The sequence below is a fragment of the Erinaceus europaeus genome, chromosome 20, assembly GCF_950295315.1.
Source record: "Erinaceus europaeus chromosome 20, mEriEur2.1, whole genome shotgun sequence".
NCBI classification, from domain to species: domain Eukaryota; kingdom Metazoa; phylum Chordata; class Mammalia; order Eulipotyphla; family Erinaceidae; genus Erinaceus; species Erinaceus europaeus.
Window position 1 is genome coordinate 16,084,786 of NC_080181.1, and position 18,971 is coordinate 16,103,756.

At 45.4% G+C, this 18,971-nt stretch overlaps 1 protein-coding gene across 1 annotated transcript in view; it reads right to left on the bottom strand.

The window, feature by feature from the left end:
* CEP164 (centrosomal protein 164) overlaps window positions 1-18,615 on the bottom strand; it is an 87,727-nt gene extending 69,112 nt beyond the window's left edge. The window contains exons 1-2 of the mRNA XM_060179999.1: window positions 18,489-18,615; window positions 8,932-9,034 (exon numbers count right to left, since the gene is read on the bottom strand). Coding sequence (XP_060035982.1) covers window positions 8,932-9,013 — 82 coding nt within the window. The 5' untranslated portion in view covers window positions 9,014-9,034; window positions 18,489-18,615. The remainder of the gene's footprint in view (window positions 1-8,931; window positions 9,035-18,488) is intronic.
* Window positions 18,616-18,971: the final 356 nt, after the last annotated feature.

The window sequence follows — 18,971 nt, forward strand, 5'->3', positions numbered from 1 at the left end:
TCCACCCTAAGATCCCTATTCTTTTTTTTTTAATATTTATTTATTCCCTTTTGTTGCCCTTGTTTTATTAGTTATTCTTGTTGTCGTCGTTGTTGGATAGGACAGAGAGAAATGGAGAGAGGAGGGGAAGACAGGGGGGGTAGAGAAAGACAGACACCTGCAGCGACCTGCAGCCTGTGAAGCGACTCCCCTGCAGGTGGGGAGCTGGAGGCCGGAACCAGGTTCCTTACACCGGCCCTTGCGCTTTGCGCCACGTGCGCTTAACCCGCTGGGCTACCACCCGATTCCCAAGATCCCTATTCTTATCTAGTCTGTCCTACTTTTTGGTTCCTGTTCATTAATTTTTTTTTTTCATTAATCAATTTTGTCCCGCTTTATATCTTGCCACCTTTAAACACCAAGTTGCAGATGCTATCATGATTTCATCCTGACTTCCCTGGACAGATGACCTCACCATTGTGCCCTGGAACCTCACCTCCAGAGCCCTGTTCCACTAGGGAAAGATAGAAACAGGCTGTGGGCAGACTCACTAAAAATAAAAGGGGGGGGGGAGAAGACTGAAATAAATAGAATGGTAAATGATAGGGGAGATATCACAACAGACACCACAGAAATCCAAAATATCATGCACAGCTTCTATGAACAACTATATTTCACCAAGCTAGAGAACCTGGAAGAATTCCTAGAAACATCTACCCTTCCAAAGCTGAGCCAGGAAGAACTACAAAACCTAAATGGACCTATCATAGACAAAGTAATCGAAACAGTTATTAAGAACCTTCCCAACAATAAAAAGTCCAAGACTGGATGGCTACAAAATTAACATACAAAAATCCAACAAGGGCAACAAAAAGGAAAAAAATAAATAAATATTTACAAAAAAAACAAAACAAAACACTGTCACTCCTTTACGCAAATACTAAAACAGAAGATATCCAGAAATCACTCCCATTCATTATAGCAGCAAAATCAATGAAATATATAGCAATAAACATAATCAAAAAGTGAAAGACTTGTATATTAAAAGCCATAAGTTGCTATTCAAAGAAATAGAGAATGATACAAAGAAGTAGAAATGTATCCCCTGCTCATGGATTGGAAAAATAATATCATCAAAATGAATATTTTACCCAGAGCCATATACAAATTTAATGTGAGGGAGTCAGGTGGTAGCACAGCGGGTTATACACAGACGGCGCAAAGCGCAAGGACCGGCATAAGGATCCCAGGGGAGCCCGTGGCTCCCCACCTGTAGGGGAGTCGCTTCACAAGCAGTGAAGCAGGTCTGCAGGTGTCTATCTTTCTCTCCTCCTCTCCCCTCTCCATTTCTCTCTGTCCTATCCAACAACAATGACATCAATAATAACTACAACAATAAAAGAACAGGGGCAACAGAAGAGAATAAATAAATGTTCAAAAAAAATTAATGTGATACCCATCAAAGTCCCACCAATTTTCTTCAAGAGACTAGAACAAAAATTACAAACATTTATCTGGAAACAGAAAACACCTAGAATTGCCAAAACAATCTTGGGAAAAAGAAACAGAAATGAAAGCATCACACTCCCAGATCTCAAACTATATTATAAGGCCACAGTAATCAAAACTACCTGGACAGAAATAGATACACAGATCAGTGGGGCAGAACTGAAAGTCCAGAAATAAAACACTCAAACCTACGGACATCTAATTTTTGATAAAGGAGCCCAAACTATTAAATGGAGAAAGGAGGGTCTCTTCAATAAGTGGTGCTGGGAAAACTGGATTGAAACATGCAGAAGAATGAAACTGAAATACTTTATCTTACCAAAAACAAAAGTCACCTCCAAATGGATCAAGGACCTGGATGTTAGACCAGAAACTATCAAATACTTAGAGGAAAATATTGGTGGAACTCTTTTCCATATAAATCTCAAGGGCATCTTTGATGATACAGATCCAATTGCAAGGAAGAGGAAAACAAAAATAAACCTTATCTTATGGTCTTGTCAATATTTCCATTTTATAAATAAAAATTAAAAAATAAACCAATGGAACTACATCAAATTGAAAAGCTTCTGCACAGCAAAAGAAACCACCACCCAAACAAAGAGACTCCTCACAGAATGGGAGATCTTTAAATGCCATACATCAGCCAAGAGGCTAATAACCAAAATATATAAAGAGCTCACCAAACTTAGCAACAAAAAAGCAAATGACCCAATTCAAAAGTAGGGAGAGGATATGAACAAAATACTCACTACGGAAGAGATACAAAAGGCCTATAGACATATGAAAAATTGTTCCAAGTCACTGATTATCAGAGAAATGCAAATAAAGACAACGAGATGTCACCTCACTCCTGTGAGAATGTCATACATCAGAGATGATAGCAACAATAAATGCTGGAGAGGTTGTGGGGGCAAAGGGACCCGACCCTCCTGCACTGCTGGTGAGAATGTAAATTGAAGGGGGTCGGGCGGTGGCGCAGTGGGTTAAGCGCATGTGGCGCAAAGCGCAAGAACCGGCGTAAGGATCCCGGTTCACAGGCGGTGAAGCAGGTCTGCAGGTGTCTATCTTTCTCTCCCAATCTTCCCCTCCTCTCTCCATTTCTCTCTGTCCTATCCAACAACAACATTAGTAACAACAACAATAATAACTACAACAATAAAACAATAAGGGCAACAAAAGGGAATGAATAAATAAATATTTTAAAAAGAGTAACTTTTTCTTGGGGACCGAGTGATGGCACACCTGGTTGAGTACACATGTTACAGTATGCAAGGACCCAGGTTTGAATCCCCAGTCCCCACCTGCAGGGGGAAAACTTCACAAGTGATGAAGCAGGGCTGCAGGTGTCTCTATTTCTCTCTCCTTTTCTATCACCCCTTCCCTCGGGGTTTCTGGCTGTCTCTAGCCAATAAATAAATAAAGGTAATAAAAAAATTGAAAAAGAAAGAATAACTTTTTCTGAAATATTAAATCACTTATAATCTTAGACCAAGGAGACCAGAAGTAAATCGTCTTGCCAGTATCTAAGATATAGATTTGTAAATAGTATTAAATAACATAAATAATGGTAAGGTCTTGGATAGTACAGTAAATCTTAACCATGGGATTTTCAAAGTAAATCAAGTTCCCAAATAACATATTATAATAATAATTATCTGTTGCCTTCTTTTTTATTATTTTTATTTATTTTCCCTTTTGTTGCCCTTGTTGTTTTATTGTTGTTGTAGTTATTATTGTTGTTGTTGATGTCATCATTGTTGGATAGGACAGAGAAAAATGGAGAGAGGAGGGGAAGACGGGGAGAGAAAGACAGACACCTGCAGACCTGCTTCACTGCCTGTGAAGGGACTCCCCTGCAGGTGGGGAGGCAGGGCTCGAACCGGGATCCTTGAGCTGGTCCTTGTGCTTGGCACCACCTGCACTTAACCCACTGTGCTACCGCCCAACTCCCATCTATTGCCTTCTTAAACTTTAAGACAGCAAGGAACCTTATTCATTCTCTATAATCTCATATTTCTTCAAGTCCTGGAACATCTCTGGGATTTTGCTCATTTCCTTCATGTTTCTCTTGACCTGTAACATTTGATACTGCATCTGCTAATCTCAACCAAATCAGTGCAAGCAGTACCACCTCGGCATGTTTCACTTCAGACTGTGTCCAGACACACTAGGCATGGGATGTCAATCCTCTGGCTCCAATACTTTGGTGAGACCTTTCCTAGCTCATAGGACTTCTTAATTCCATTTCAGGTGACATACCTCCTAACCAAGTTACAGAACCTAGATACAGACCAGGGCCCAGGAGATAAGGCACATGTGCACATGTATTCATAAACTGGGGGGGAAATATATACCTTAAAGTATAAGTGCACAATAGCCTAACAGTGATTCAGTAAGTGCAACAAACAAGTAGAAAGACCTAAAAAAGACACCATAAGGTACTTAATCAAATATCTTCTACTTAGATACCCTTCCCACCTACTCCTTATTTCACTTCCTTCTGTCACTCTAAGCCTGCTCTGTCAGATCAAGTAAGGACTACAAAAGCTGGAAAAAGGCAAGAGACTAGCATACTTTAACAATGGCCCTTTTGGTCACTATTAGGCCGCTCCATTATTCAGGCCTTAGTCAGGAAATCCTAGGATTCCCACACAGATATAATGGGCCTAGAACTCTAGCAGATTTCCTCTCTCCACTGTCACTGGTCATCTCCATCAGGAACAACATCAAAAACTCTCTTGTGGGCCTATACAGGACCTTGCCCTCAATATTAAGCAACACTGGTAGAACTTGCCCCTCTCCAAAGGGAGGCTGGGTCAATATACTCTGCCACTCAAGGAAGACTGCTTCTGAAATGAGTGCAGCCCAGAATGTTCCTAGCTATGACCATGATGCGAGCTCAGACTGACAGGGATGCAGAAGTTACACAGACTCCTGTGCTAAATATAAATAGGCATGGGCCATAGGTCAGATTGACAGGGTTTACAGTTAACAGTATTTATTTACTTTTCCCATATATGGGAGCTTCTCTCTGCCCTTATCCAGCTTTCTAGTTCCATTCCTATCCTCGACTCTGACACCACCTTCCCAGACAATACTCCTAGCCCACCTGCATGTTAGCTGTTGGACTCAGTCAAAAATTAGTAAAGTAATGGGCCCCTTGGAATATACCTAAATTAGAGTTCCTAGCTTCTTTAACATGAAGACGACAAATTTCATCTGCTACACTTTTAACTCTAGGTCCCTTATTATTAAAACTGTTCTGCTTTATATCTTAATCCTTTTCAACCATAAAGTTGCAGATGCTAAATGATGCCAACCTGATTCCTGGGTAGACAACCTAAATAATGTGTCCTGGAACCCCACCTCCCCAGAGCCCTACCCCACTAGGGAAAGAAACAGGCTGGGGGTATGAATCAACTTGTCAATGTCCATGTCCAGCAGGGAAGCAATTACAGAAGCCAGACCTCCCACCTTTTGCACCCATAAAGATCTTTGGTCCATTCTCCCAGAGAGATAAAGAACAGGGAGGCTTCAAATGGAGGGGATGGGATGTGAAACTGTGATGGTGGGAACTGTGTGGAATTGTATGCCTCTTATCCCACAATCTTGTTGATCATTATTAAATCACTAATAAAAAAATAAAATAAAAAGAAACAGGCTAGATATGGATCAACCTGCCAACACCCATGTCCAGCAGAGAAGCTATTACAGAAATCAGAATTCAGGCAGAGGGTAGATAGCATAATGGTTATACAAACACACTCTCATGCCTGAGGCTCCAAAGGCCCAGGTTCAATCCCCCCGCACCACCATAAGCCAGAGCTGAACAGTTAAATTAAAAAAAAAAAAAAAAAGCCAGAATTCCTACCTTCTGTACTCTGAAAAGATTTTTTTTTAATATTTATCTATTTATTCCCTCTTGTTGCCCTTGTTTTATTGTTGTAGTTATTATTATTGTTGATGATGTCATTGTTGTTGGAGAAGACAGAGAGAAATGGAGAGAGGAGGGGATGACAGACAGGAGGAGAGAAAGATAAGACACCTGCAGACCTGCTTCACTGGTTGTGAAGTGACCCCCCTGCAGGTGGGGAGCTGGGGGCTCTAACTGGGATCCTTACACCGGTCCTTGTGCTTTACACCACCTGTGCTTAGCCTACTGTGTTACCGCCCAACTCCCCCCCCAAAAAGAATTTTGATCCCAGTGGAGGAGAAATGATAGGGAGGAAGACAGAGGACTCTGAACTCGAACTCCCAGGACTTGGAGTGAGAAGAGGAAAAAGGGATGGACATCTGGATGTAGTAATAGGTATTACGTGTGACTTGGAAAGGAAGAGAAGATAGGGGGGCTGGGTGGTGGCACACCTGGTTGAGTGCACGTTATAGTGCAAAAGGACCCATGTTCAAGCCCCTGGCTCCCACCTGCAAGGGGAAAGATTCATAAGTGGTGAAGCAGGGCTGCAGTTTTCTCTGTCTCTCACCTTCTCTATCTCCCCCTTCCCTCTCAATTTCTGGCTGTCTCTAACCAATAAGTAAATAAAGATAATAATTTTTTTAAAAAAATTAAATAAAAAAAAAGGAAGAGAAGATAGGACCTTAGAAAATGGGAAAATATGGGGAGTCGGGTGGTAGCACAGCAGGTTAAGCACACATGGCGTAAAGCACAAGGACCGGCGTAAGGACCCAAGTTCGAGCCCCCAGCTCCCCACCTTCAGGAAAGTTGCCTCACGAGCAGTGAAGCAGGTCTGCAGATGTCTTTCTCCCCCCGTCTTCCCCTCCTCTCTCAATTTATCTCTGTCTTATCCAACAACAATAAACAGAACAACAATGAAACAAGGGCCACAAAAGGGAAAAATTTTTTTAATTGGAGAAATATATACAAATATAGAAAGATAGTTGTAGAAATAATAGTTAGCCCATATCTGCAACCGTAGGAGAACTGCTGTAGTTTACAATGGAGAGATTGGGGATTCAGAACTCTGGTGATGGGAATGGTACAAAGTTGTACCTATGTTATCTTGTAATTTTGTCAATCAATATTAAAACACTAATAAAAGACAGAGAGAGAGAGATACTACTTCAATCCTGTGAGAATGTCATACATCACAAATTATAGCAGCAACAAATACTGGAGAGGTTGTGGGGGTAAAGAAACTCTCTGCACTGCTGGTGGGAATGTAAATTTGTCCAACCCTATGGAGAGCAGTCTAGAAAATCCTCACAAGGCTAGAAATGGACCTGCCTTATGACCAGGTAATTCCTCTCCTGAGCATATATCCTAAGGAACGAAATAAACCCATCTAAGAAATCTGTGTATATACGTATGTTCATAGCAGCACAGTTTGTAATAGCCAAAACCTAGATTCAGGCCAGGAGCCCAACAACAGATGAGTGGGTGAGTAAGTTGAGGTACATATAGTACTCAGCTATTAAAATAATGAAGTCACCTTCCTTTCTTCATCTTGGACAGAACTTGAAGGAATCATATTAAGTGAGTTAAACCAAAAAAAGGAGGATGAATATGGGATAATCTCACTCATGGACAGCAGAAGTTGAGAAATAAGAACATAAAGGGAAACACAAAACAGAACTTGGACTGAGTTTAGTGTATTGCACCAAAGTAAAAGACTCTGGGTGGAGGAGTTTTCAGAATCACCATAGGGGGTTGGGAGTGAGGACACAGACCTTTGGTAGTAGGAGTGGTATGAAACCATACCATACCTCTATTAACTCATAATCTTAAAATCCACTATTAATTCAATATGTCAGGGGGAAATAGAATATTTCAAGTTCTCTGCCTAGATTTTAGTATATGTTTTGGAGTATATGTTTCTTTAATCTAAGCATTTAATGTTTCTAATTTGTAAACTGACTGAACTCTGACACTGGCCTTAAATTATTAAAACATGTCCAAAAATAAGTTTGGGTTTTTGTTTATTTTTTAACCAGAGTTCCGACTTATTATGGTGGTGCGGGGGATTGAACCTGGGACTTTGAAGCTTTAGGCATGAGAGTCTCTTTGCATAATCATTATGCTATCTACCCCCACCTAAAAATAACTTTTTAAAAAGAACTAAGTTACATATATAGCTTAGACCAGATAGATCAGAATCATTTATTCCTGTCAATATCAAAGGTATTGTTATAAGTTGGCATCACTAACTGACATAAAGCATGGTAAGGACAAATATAGTATGATAACCCTAAATATGAGATTTTTTTCAAAGAAAAACAAGCTCCTAACTAACATGGTTTTAATAGTAATTATTTATTACCTCTTTAAACTCTAAGACCATAAGGAACTTTCCCTATTCTCTTTAAAATCCGTATTTTCCCAGTACCAAAGCCTTTGAAACTTTGCTTCTATTTCCTGATGCCTCTCTTCTTGATCCCTTACCCTGTTATACTGCCTCTGCTGACCTCAACTAAATCAACAACAAAAGTGGGTAATGAAGAGCTTAGCGGGCAGAGTACAGGACTTGCATGCCTCAGACTTCTGGTTCAATTCCAGAAGTGGTGCTCTGGGGCCCTTCTCTCTATCTCCTTCCTCCCTCCATATGGAATAAATAAAATAAAACTTAAGAATAAAACAGGGAGGGAGTCGGGCAGTAGAGCAGCGGATTAAGCGCACATGGTGCAAAGCTGAAGGATTCCGGTTGGAGCCCCTGGCTCCCCACCTGCAGGGGAGTCACTTCACAAGTGGTGAAGCAGGTCTGCAGGTGTCTATCTTCCTCTCCCTGTCTTCCCCTCCTCTCTCCATTTCTCTCTGTCCTATCCAACAACAACATCAATAGCAACAACAATAAAACAAGGGCAACAAAAGGGAATACATAAATATTAAAATAAATAAATAAAACAGGGAGTCGGGTGGTAATGCAGCAGGTTAAGCGCAGGTGGCACAAAGCGCAAGGACCGGCATAAGAATCCCAGTTCGAGCCCCCGGCTGCCCACCTGCAGGGGAGTCACTTCACAGGCGGTGAAGTAGGTCTGCAGGTTTTTATCTTTCTCTCCCCGTCTTCCCCTCCTCTCTCCATTTCTCTCTGTCCTATCCAACAATGACGACATCAATAACAACAACAATAAAACAACATGGGCAACAAAAGGGAATAAATAAATATTTAAAAAAAAAGAATAAAACAAATCATTGATCTCAACCAGTCAACAGACTGTGTCAAGGGCCAGCAACCATTTCTGGCTTTGTGGGTCTTCTGGAGTCTGTCACAGCTGCTCAGTGCTAGTCTTGTGCAGGACACCAGACCTAGGTGGCTCACAGACAAGTAAGTGTAGCTACTTTCTGATAAAACTACAAAAACAAACAGCAGGTCAGGTTAACCAACCCTTGATGACCTAACTCAGGCAGACTGAGCAGTCTGTTCGTGTGCCACACTTTACCTGACACAGACCAGAACGAATTCCTGCTGAGCTCGGCCACAGCCTTACCTTGCTCACTGGGTATGTAGGTCTCGTCGTAATCCTCCTCCAGGACCAGCTGGTCTCCTATGCGGATGGGTCTTCCCGCCATGGTTGGTCTGGGTTCTAATGCCTAGATGCCGGATCCAGAGAGAACATGAGAGACTTGGGTTATAAAGGCAAAACCTGAGGCTGGATTGTAAGAGCAGCACTGGGATCACATAAAACTTTGTAAAGTCATCTCAGCCAAGAACAGCTGATTCAGTTAACTCAGTCCCTTCAGGATCTGCACCTGGAAAAGCCCTGAGACCCAGATACTCTGAGATACTTTGAAAGCAAAGCCTGATGAACACCTGATGGACCACAGAAGATCTGGAAGCCTGTGTCAATGGCTTGACTTCCTAGCTCACCCCCACCCCATAGGAGAGAATTCACAGCACAGGGCCCTCCACCAGAAAACTCCCTGCTGAGGCACCCAGTGACTGGCAACATGTGCGCTTCCCACAGGCCAAGACGGCAGAGACCTCACCAAGGTCAGCAGTACCCTCAGGTGGCTTACATGTAGAGGAAGTGGCTCCTCAACTTGAAGAGGGAGAGGAGGGGAAGCCAGCCTCCTGGGGTAGACTGAGAGAGAAGTCTCATTCCCACCAAGGGGTGGAAAAGGCTGCGTCAAGGAGCTGACACTGTGAATGAGGAGTCTGACAGGCAAGCAGAAGTCCATCCACATGCAGGAGGTGGCAGGTTTGGGGACACACAGCTGGGGTGGAAAACTGGATAGGGGCTGGTCGCAGATCCTGCTGGACCAGGACAGAGAACTCCACTCTGCCCCAACAGTGTGATACCACTGAGGGCTAGACAGGGGTAGGGGTAGATAGCATAATGGTTATGCAAAGAGAATCTCATGTGTGAGGAGGCTCCTAAATCTATGGTGTAAAAAAAAAAAAAAAAAAAAAGGAAGGAAAGGAAGGAAGGAAAAAAAAGACTAAGGGGAAAAGAGAAAAAGCTGGCAGACTGGCCTTTCTTTCAGATGAGGAGCTGTGGCAGGAGTGGCCTGGAGGAACTAGAGAACTGAGGTGGGGACAGAATTGACACCTGATGGGGACAAAGCAAAGGGAATGGAGATGCAGGAACACAACCTGAAGTGCTATGACAGTAGGCTGTGCAAGCCAGGACTTGGAAGCCAAGAATGGCAGGGGCAGGGACAGGGGAGACAGCAATATGGTTATGCAAAAAAGAGTCTCAAGGGGAGAGGTGGTGACAAAGCTGGTTGAGCACACACATTACCATGTGCAAGGACCTTGGTTTAAACCTCAGGTCCCCACCAGCAGGGGAATGGTTTCAAAAGTGGTGAAGCAGTGCTCCAGGTATCTCTTTCTCTCTCTCTATCTCAAGTTCTGTCCTATCAATATAAAGGAGAAGAAACAAAGAAAAAAGAAAAAGGGAGAGAGAGAAAGAAAAGGGAAGAAAGAAGGAGCAGTATATTTATCTTGCAGGCACCAAGCCTAGGGAAAATTTTAAAAAAGAAAGAAAGAAAGAAAGAAAGAAAGAAAGAAAGAAAGAAAGAAAGAAAAGAAAAGAAAGAACAAAAACACTCTCATGCCTGAGGTTCCAAGGTCCCAGCTTCAATACCCCGCACCATCATAAGTCAGAGCTGAGCAGTGCTCTGGTGAAGGGGGGAGGGGAGGATCAGTCCCAGGCCTCTGGTTGCAGGACATAGCACCGCTCTGTGCTATGCAGCAAGTGACAGGCCAGGGCAGCTCTGGAATTTCTCTTCCTCCCCCCTCCTGAAACTACCTCGGAGTCCCCAGATATGCAACTCCACCCACCCCCAGCATCTCTCACCCTGACTCCCAATGACACAAGGACACATCACCCTAGTGGCTATATGGACAGCCCTGCTCAGAATCTCACCCCCAGGCCAAGAGATGCTGCCCACTCAGGGTGACCAAGGGCAAGGCCTGACCTCTTCCGAGGCTGTCACTGTTCCCTCTGGAGCAGCAAGCATGGCACAAGCCTCTGCAGGCCAGGATGTGAACTGCAAGACCTTGTCATCATGGAGGATGACAGGGCTGTGGCCTGAGATGAATGCTGAGGAAATGACAGGAGCTGGTGGCTCCAGAGGGCCCTGGAGAGGAGGCCCTGACACAGCCTGATGGCTCAGAGACAGGCTGAGGAGATGTCCGGGGATGGGTCCTTCTGCCAGACCAGGGGTTCCCAGGAGGCCAGGCTCTGCCTGCTTTCATTCCTGCTGCAATGGCTCCAGGCAGAAAGAGCACAGGAAGAAGGGCTCTCCTTCACTGAGCAGTGCACAGTCAGCCCATCTCCAGCAGCTGGGAAAGTCCCCGTCCTCTGTGCCCAGTGACCCTCACTCATCACTAATCTTACCTTAAAGTCAAGGAAATTCTGAAGCTGTGGATCACTCAGCTATCAAACAAACCTTCTGCCAGAAAACTACATGAAAAGAGGTGGACAGAATCTACCTTATTTCCTTGCTTGTTTGGCAGCAAGCAGAAAAGATAGGCAAGGCAGGGTCAGAAGGCAGAAAATTAGAGGAATTGGGGGGAGAGGGGGGTGAGGGAGAAACCATATTGCTTAAGAGTGGCAGAGAACACTGACTCACTCAAGGAGGATTGGCTGAGCACCTAAGTGCAGCTCTAACTGGGCACTGGGTATACAGTAGTGATTAGAAACAGATTCGGTGGCTGCTACCCTGGAGGCAAGCCTACCCATCACAGATAACCATAACTAGAGAATTACAGTATATAATTAGAGATGAAGTAGGAGCTCTGGAATGAGCCTGTTTTGGATAAAGGTTGGGCTGCATACTGAAGGGACTCACTGTGCAGAGAGAGGAGGAAATGTGCTCTAACAGAAGCATCAGCGTGGACCAGGGAGACCAGCCTGTCAGGGCACCCACTGCATGCCTGCGGCTGCTGGCTAATCCCTACACCACTTGCGTCAGAGCTGAGCAGTACTCCGGTCCTCTTATCTCTCCCCTCCTATTCTCAGAATAAGTAAATCTAAAAACAAAAACCTTAGCAGCAGCAAGTGCAAACATTCTTCAACAAGAATCCCCACTAGGGAAGCAGCATAGCTAGAGATTCTGGGGAGGTGGGCTGCGCTAAGCCCCCTAGAAACACTACCTTCAGCCACAGAGCACTGGAAGCCAGGAGAAAGGTCTCTCCAAAGGCACTGGGCAGTGGTATACCCAGTAGAGCACACATTACCATGCACAAGGATTCAAGTTCAAATCCCCATCCCTGTAGTTTCATGAGCCATAAAGCAGTTACCCCCCCCCGTCTCTGTCTCTCCTGATTTCTCTGTCTCTATACAATAAAGGAAGGGGCAGGAAGGGGAGGACCTCTCTAGCCTTTGGGGATACAGGCTGCAATGCCAGCCAGAGCAGAAGGAAGAGGGTCAGAGTGGCTGCAGGAAGCAAGGCAGGAATCCTGGGTCAGCAGAGGTGAGAGGGTAACAATTGGGATGAGGGTGGTGACAGTGGGCAAGAAGAGGCCTTCAGCTAAAGAAGTTCTACGATATATACTCCATAGAATAAATACTACTCTGCATCAAAAAAGGTGGCATTGTCGTTGTCTGGGAGGTGGAGCAGTGGATAAAGCATTAGACTCTCAAGCATGAGGTCCTGAGTTCAATCCCCAGCAGCACATGTACCAGAGTGATGTCTGGTTCTTTCTCTCTCTCCTCCTTTCTCATTAATAAATAAAAAATTTTAAAAAAAAAAAAGAGATGTCATTGTGTCCTTTGGGATAAAATGGATGGTTCTGCTGGTGACTATGCTTATGAAACAAGTAAAGAGAATAAAGACAACTACCGGATGGTTTCATTCATGTGTGATATCTAGAGAACTCACGCACATGAACTTGCAAAGCAAAGCATAACAACAACAACACACACACTAGAGCAAACAAAGTTTCTAAGATTGTATGAGAACTATGGTGGTTAACTTTGGGAAGTGGGAGGGCAGGATACAGGACTTAGTGGTTGGTGTAGTGTGGGACTATACCCTGTGATCTTATAATCTGGTAACTCACTATTAATCACAAATAAAAAATGAGAAAAGAGACAGACTGACTGACCTTTGGAAGGCAGCTCTGGGGTGACTGGTGACAAAGGCATGACTCCAGTCCTAGCATCTGCTCCAAGCCTGAACACATGAGGACCCTGGCTATTCAGTCATGGCTCCAGAGCCATCAACACTGCACTCCCCACAGCCTGAGACCCTGTCAGTCACTGTGGGAGCAGGTCACCAACTGCACTCAACCATCTCCTGTCAATCCCAGGATCTAGCAATAACAACAAAACCTAGAGACTCTTATATACACCTTCTCCAGGAAGCCCTCCCTGACTGACCTCAACCTGTGCTCCTCGGCACCAAGGACACAGTTCCTATGTGTTCACTGGCACCTTTCTATATCAGTATCACTTCTATCCCCCCCTCCCTCCCCCGTAGAAACATGCCCCACCTTTCCCTGTCAAGCCAGATAGTCCTCAGGGCCATGCCACCTCTGTCTGTATTTCCAAGTGAGCCTAAAGTGAGGTGTAGCAGCCTGCTCAGTGTTGTGTCCTACACACAGAAAGGACTCTCAAGCCAGAAAAGCCAGGGGGTCAGGGGTCCCAGCATTCCTGGGCCACACTTTGCCTCTCAGCTTTCAGTGGCAGCCTGGTGGTCAGAACAACAGAACAGGTCAAGAACACCTCCATTCAAACCCACGCGCTCTCACCAGCCGGACGGCCTGAAGCTAAGTTTGGTCAATTGCCTGAGCCTGGCAAGCCCCGTGCAATCACCGTAATCCTTGTCACCTGGAGCTGGCAGCTGCTTCTCATAACCCTCCTGACTGACCTGACCTTTCTGCTTCCCAAAGTCCTCTGCGTCAGCTAAGCCATTTAAAGATGGAATCTGAGACCACTCGTTTGGTTACTAAGGTTTGCTGGGCCTCTCCCATGTGTACAGGAGGTATACAAGTTAATAATTTCTCTTAACTTTTCCCCCATCAAAGAAAACAAGACAAAATGCCTAGCACAGCCCTGGTACACAGTACACGTTAGTAAAAGTAACGTACTGATGATACTGCCATTCCACAGCTAGGTCGTTCCTAACTATGAAAAGGCATTTTTCATATTAAGTCAAAACTCAAGTTTTTAGGGAAATCTCCCGGCTCCTCCCTCCCTGCACACACAATCTGTCCTGTTTGGCCCAAAGGTCCCTAGTCCAATCAAATGCCCCCAGTCTCCTATTCAGTGCAAGCCATCATTTACCAACCATCCTGTGAAGGCTCAACTGCCTGCACAATTAAGAGTTTCACATGGAGGTTGGGTGGTGGCACAGTGGGTTAAGCGCACATGACGCGAAGTGCAAGGACCAGTTCGAGCCCCCGGCCCCCCACCTGCAGGGGAGTCGCTTCACAGGCGGTGAGGCAGGTCTGCAGGTGTCTATCTTTCTCTCCCCCTCTCTGTCTTCCCCTCCTCTCTCCATTTCTCTCTGTCCTATCCAACAACATCGACATCAATAACAATGATAATAATGACCACAACAATGGTAAAACAACCAGGGTAACAAAAGGGAAAAAATGGCCTCCGGGAGCAGTGGATTCGTGGTACAAGCACTGAGCCCCGGCAATAACCGTGGAGGCAAAAAAAAAAAAAGTTTCACACAGCTGTGCAGTAACAGAGCAAGCACACACATATGCATGGCCCTGGCTCCCTGTTTCTTCCACCTATTCTGAACAAACACAAAGTCAGTGCAACACTGTAAAATAACATGTGCATTCAACCAGGTGTGCCACCACCTTACTCCCACCACTGAAAATACTGAAAATATTCAGCGGGAAGAGGGGAGACATCAGAGCTGACTGTGTCATGGTAATGAGCTCAGGTTCTAGAAGGCTTATGGCTTTAACCCTTTCTCTAAAAATTAGCAGCTAAGGAAGCAGCCTCCATGTCCAGAAAGTATGAATACTAACAATGTCTACCTCAGGGGCTGGATGGTGGCCCACCTGGTTGACACACTAGTTACACAGTACAAGGACCCAAGTTCCTGCCTCCAGTCCCTACCTGCAGGGGGAAAGCTCTTCGAGTGGTAAAGCAATGCCGAAGGTGTCTCTCTGTCTCTCCTCTCTATCTCCCCTTCTCTCTTGATCTCTGACTGTCTCTATCCAATAAATAAAGATTAAAAAAATTTTTAAAGACAATGTCTACCTCAAAGGGCGGGAAAGATGAAATGCTTCAAGCATAATCGGATCTCAATAAGCACTGAGCGTTGTTATTATCACTAGTCACATATTTAAAGGACTTCTGCATTCTCCAGAGGACAGGTCTTCCAGCAGAATGTAAGCTTAGGCCATCATTCAACAACCACTTACTGTCTGCCTGTCCCATGTCAAGACACTGAGTTATTTGGGTCACAAACCTGGTTACAAACCTAGCTCATCCTGGTTGAGAAGCCAAAGATGTAAACACATGATTACAAAAGGTATTGGTCTCACTAAAAGGAGCAACAGAAAACAGGTACAAAAGTAAGGACAATGAACCTTGGAAGGGTAGGGAAGGTCTCACAGAATAGAGGGCCAGAGATGGTTCTTGAATGCTAAGCAGGGGCTCACCAGAATGAGGGAGGGAGGAAGTTTACGGCAGAAGAAACAGCAAGCACAAAGGCAGAGAGGCAGGAAAAAGCACGGTAGGTGCAGAAAACCATTACAAAAAAAAAGTCTACTGTCAATGCACCCTTAACATTCTAAGAACTGGATGAACAGTTTGCATATGTATTCTCACCTCACCCTCTCAGCTAGCTACAGAATTGTACATATCTTTATTTTCAAGTAAGGCAAGTAAAGTTAAAAAACACTTGTCCAAGGTTTCACAGTTCACGACACTATAGATTGTGCATACATCCACACATACACACTGCAAAACCCTAGTTTTTAAGTGCTCTGGCATGACCAGAATGCAAGAGGCACGGGAGGGTGGCAGGAGTTCTAAGGAAGGCAAGGGACACATTATCAAGAGAGGAAGGACTGAAGCTGTATCCTGTCCTGTGCAGGTCAGGAGCCATTTCAAGTGTTACAAAGACTGATGGGGTCAGATTTGCAGTTTGGAAAGATGCTTCTTACAGGTAATGCAAAAGTGCTAAGAAGAAGGCTGAATCAAAGGCCAAGGGACCACTTCAGAAGTTATTCTGAAAACCAGGGATGGGATTGTGGACTGAGTCAGTGATGATAAGAATGGAAAGCAAGGGTCAGATTCTAGAAGGGTTAGAAGGCTTGTGTCTGGTTTTTGGATTTTTATTTTTCATCGATAGGACAGAGAGAAATGGAGAGTGGAAACAGAAGAAGAGAGAAAGACACCTGCAGACCTGCTTCACCGCTTGTGAAGAGTCTCAGCTACATTAGGGGAGTGTGGTCGCAAACCATGGTCCTTGTGCAGGTCCTTTTGCTTAGTACTATGTGCACTCTACTATATGCGCTTAACTGGGGCAGGGCTTGTGTCTACATCAGGTGAAGGAGAGGGAGGAGTGGAATCCTGGCACTGAAGCAAGAAGACTGTGATTACCTGTCCACTTTTTGTTTTCCATAAAAAAAAAACTTTTATATTTGGTGCCACTTGGCTAAAGTGCAGCCTATGATCTTGTGGAAACAGGCTCCATCAGAGGTCACCACAGGACAATGGGTGCACAGGGACCCCTCACTGTCTTATTCCTGGAGTCACCAAGTCCTAGATTGTCCCCTCCCCATTTTTTTTTCCACCACAGCACTGCTCAGCTCTGGCTTATGGTAGTGCAGGGGGACTGAATCTGCGACTTTGGAGCCTCAGGAGGAATGAGAGCCTCTTTGCATAACCATTATGCTATCTACCCCCACCCCACACTTTTTTTTTTTTTACATTTTAGTTAATTGTATATGAAAATAAAATTTCGGGCTGGGGAGACAGCATAATGGTTATGCAAAAGGCTTTCATGTTGGAGGCTCTGAGGTCTCAGGTTCAATTCCCCAGTACCACCATAAACCAGAGCTGAGCAGTGCTCTGGTCTCTCTGTATCTCTTGCTCTCATTAAAATAAAATAAATGGGGGGTCGGGCGGTGGCGCAGTGGGTTAAGCGCAGGTGGCGCAAAGTGCAGGGACCGGCATAAGGATCCCGGTTCGAGCCCCCGGCTCCCCACCTGCAGGGGAGTCGCTTCACAGGCAGTGAAGCAGGTCTGCAGGTGTCTGTCTTTCTCTCCCCTTCTCTGTCTTCCCCTCCTCTCTCCATTTCTCTCTGTCCTATCCAACAACGAACAACATCAACAATGGTAATAATAATAACCACAATGAGGCTACAACAACAAGGGCAACAAAAGGGGAGGAAAAATGGCCTCCAGGAGCGGTGGATTCATGGTGCAGGCACCGAGCCCAGCAATAACCCTGGAGGAGGAAAAAAATAAAATAAAATAAAATAATTAAATAAAATAAATGAAACAAAAAAAAAAAAAAGAAAATGAAATTTCACAGAGAGGAGAAACAAGAGACAAGCCAGAGCACCACTCTGGTACATGCTGATGCTGGGGATCAAACTGGGGATCCCCTAGACATGAAAGCCTGATATTCTGCCAGTCAAGCGCTATTTCCACTTGTGTCGCTTGCCTGATAGCCCCAGCCAGCATAATGCCCAGAATACTGGACATGCCAACAAACGTTTGCGGCAGACTCAGTCAAGAAAGTCCTTTGCTGCAACAGGAACTACAAGAGGAGGAAAAGATTGGGGGGGGGGGGGAAGGAGTGGTGGAAGGGTGACAGGGAAGGCGGCGGAACCATATTATTTCGAGAGGATGAATAAGCAAGTCTGAGCTTAGACAAGAAGCCTGGCGGGAGATACAGTCTGGGAAGTGACCGTTAAGTCCAACTCTGTAGCGAGGACGGGTCTGCAAAGGCGGTTGGAGGAGGAGGGGAGGAGGGCTGAGTCTGGAGGACCAGAAGAGCCAAGGGAGAGATGAGGTACCAGGAAGGAAGGGAGAGAGAGAAGCAGAAAAAAAATTCTAACTTGTGGTCCGGGAGGTGGCGCAGTGGATAAAGCATTGGCCTCTCAAGCATGAGGTCCCGAGTTCAATCCCTGGCAGCACATGTACCAGAGTGACGTCTAGTTCTTTCTCTCTCTTCTCCTATTTTTCTCATTAATAAATAAATAGTATCTTTAAAAAAAACTCTTAACTTGCCCAGCTGGGCACAAAGGTTGGCCTGGCCAGGAGCTGCCCTGGGGCCGGAGAAAAACTGCCCCAGCAAGGATGTCCGAGCACGGTTTAACAAGCCGGGCCTTGCTTGACAAATGGCAAGCGCCCCAGCAGTTCCAGCTCTCAACTCCCAGCCCCATCAGCGCCCCCGGCCCGGCCCGCCCCGCCCCGCCAGGGCCGCCGCTACCCTCAGGAGCCGGCGAGCAGCCACTGGGACAGAAGCAGGAGCCGCCGCTCCCTGTGGTCTCACTTCCCTCCAGTTCCCGCCTACAGTCGTGCACATCCCACCCGCGGGCACAGAGCACGCCGCAGCTCTCCCGCTGTCGTCCTTTACCAGCCACGCAACCCCTCCCTCGGGGAGGTCCTCACCTGTCCCCGACCCCTGGAGGCTCCGGACGACGGCTCCGGCAGCTGCGTGCCCTCCCCAGCACCACCCCGGCTCCCCGCTTCTAGGGACGCCGGGGTGTTGCCCTGCAGAGGCCAACAACCACGTCCGGAAAGGGTAACAACCTAGCAACTAAAAGTCCCGCCTCTGCTCGAAGCCAATAGGTTGCTGCATGAGAGTTCTGGCATTGGATTGGTCAGAAGTCCCGTCGCTCGCAGAGGTTTGCAGCACGTGTCCCGTTGCACTATGGGATCTGTAGTTCAAGATGGTTATGGAGCCGTTAGGACTTAAAAAGAAAGTTTTAAATTTAGAATATGAGAAAGACCATTCACAGAATTTACAGTAACGTGGATTAATTACGGCGATTTATTGGCCATAAATTTTTATTACTGTGAATAATATCAGATAATCATCAATAATCAACCCATTGAGATTTTAAACAAAAGGAATGGCCCTCCACCCTTCGA